The 1,899-nt window shown below is 45.7% G+C and overlaps 1 protein-coding gene across 1 annotated transcript in view; it reads left to right on the forward strand.

Moving 5' to 3' along the window:
* DOCK5 (dedicator of cytokinesis 5) overlaps nt 1–1,899 on the forward strand; it is a 105,358-nt gene that overhangs the window by 10,097 nt on the left and 93,362 nt on the right. Inside the window, exon 2 of the mRNA XM_018565790.1 lies at nt 952–1,035. Within this exon, the coding sequence (XP_018421292.1) occupies nt 952–1,035 (84 nt within the window). The remainder of the gene's footprint in view (nt 1–951; nt 1,036–1,899) is intronic.

Raw genomic sequence — 1,899 nt, forward strand, 5'->3', positions numbered from 1 at the left:
GAGTGCCGAGCTGGTAGTTTTTTTTTTCTCTACATTTAGTCATTACAATGGGATACCCTTTAGGCTCTCTCACTTTCTACATGTTCTTTTGGATTACTTTGGAGACCCATGGAATACCCCTTAGGCTCTCCCTCGTCAGATGTTCTTTTGACTTTAGGGATCCATGGGATACCCTTAGGCCCCATTCACGCCAGATCTTTTGAGATCCATTTTTCAACAGATGCCAAAGGAAGGTTACCCCCCAAAAATTAGGCTATCATTTATCACATGTTCTTTTGGAATACTTTGGGGACCCATGGGATAGCCCTTAGGCTCTCACTTTCCACACGTTCTTTTGGATTACTTCAAAGACCTATGGCATACCCCTTAGGCTCTCACTTTTTATACGTTCTTTTGGATTACTTTGGGGACCCATGGGGTTACCCCTTAGGCTCTCACTCTTCACTGGTTCTTTTGGATTATTTTGGGGACCCATGGGATACACTTAGGCCCCATTCACACCAGATCCGTTGCAATCCATTTTCCAAAGGATGCCAATGGAAGGTAATCCCCAAAAAATTAGGTTCTCATTCATCACACTTTATTTTGGAATACTTTGGGGACCCATGGGGTACCCCTTAGGCTCCTGCTCTTTAAGTCTTCTTTGGAATTACTTCAAGGACCTATGGGATACTCCTTAGGCTTTCACTTGTTATATGTTCTTTTGGATTACTTCGGGGACCCATGAGATACACCATTGGATAGGAGCTGCCCCTAGAGACCTGAGATCAGACCAGGCCATGTACACTATTGGCATCAATGCTCCACCAGCAGTTACTTTGTTACCATGAACTGTTTCTAGGCCACCCATGGGGGGGCCTCGTACTACATAGGTATTGGTGGATGTGAATGAGATTGATGTCTGTTCCGGATATCTGACCGATAGTAATATTTCCTTTATTTCCTCCGCAGCCCTCTACAACTTTCAAGGTAAATCTGAGGAAGAGCTGAACCTGCAGGTGGGAGATACGGTGCAGATATTCGAGACGTATGAAGGTAAGGACCGCCTCGTTTTATGGACCATACTGAGGATTCTGTTGTCACGTTGTCTATTTGGACCTCATCAAAGTGCTCAGTCATTGATCAAGATGGCTGTCTTCTGATACCGGGGGGTTCAAACCCATTGGAGGAGCGTAGTATGGGCACAGAGGAGTTAGATATGCGGGTCATAGAAGTGAGGATACTCTCCAAGTCAAAGCTGAGCTTCAGGCAGATACAAAGGACCGCAGTAAGAATGTAGTTCTGAGTTCATCAATACAATCCCCAAATATATGTTTTAATGTTAACAATGTAAGTACCTGAAATTGACTGGGTATCAGCCTCTTGCAGTCTCTGCACAGCAGAGCTCAGATAAGGAGAAGCAGCACAAGGAGCCAGTCAGGTGTGTTTTTAAAGGGAGCATGCAAAAAGGAGGAGAGAGCAGAGTGGCAGCAAATTGGTGAGCACATTCTCCACTACTTCTTTCGCTGTTCAGTTATAAGGTGGGGTTGGAGAGAAGAGTTGTAAGTGAAAGTGTACAAGGAGAAGCAGCACAAGGAGACAGTCAGGTGTGTTTTAGAGCAAGACATATGCTCATGGGAGGAGAGGGCAGAGTAGCAGCAGACTGATGAGCTAATTACTCTACATCTCCTCCTTTCACTGTTTAGTTAAAAGCTGGGGGCGAGACCTGTAATGAAAGTGGACAAGGAGACGGAAGCAGTACAGGAGCTATTCTGTGCTGCATTACTCATTTGCTAACAAGGGGCATGCTGATAGGAGCATTGGGGGTAACTAGAAATCTCAGGGCCCCATAGCAAAATTTTGTCTGCACCCCCCCCCCCCCCCCCACACCAAAACACCACAAACCAACACACACACCAC

Source organism: Nanorana parkeri, unplaced genomic scaffold (genome assembly GCF_000935625.1).
Source record: "Nanorana parkeri isolate BGI_ZX_2015 unplaced genomic scaffold, ASM93562v1 scaffold887, whole genome shotgun sequence".
Lineage (NCBI taxonomy): Eukaryota > Metazoa > Chordata > Amphibia > Anura > Dicroglossidae > Nanorana > Nanorana parkeri.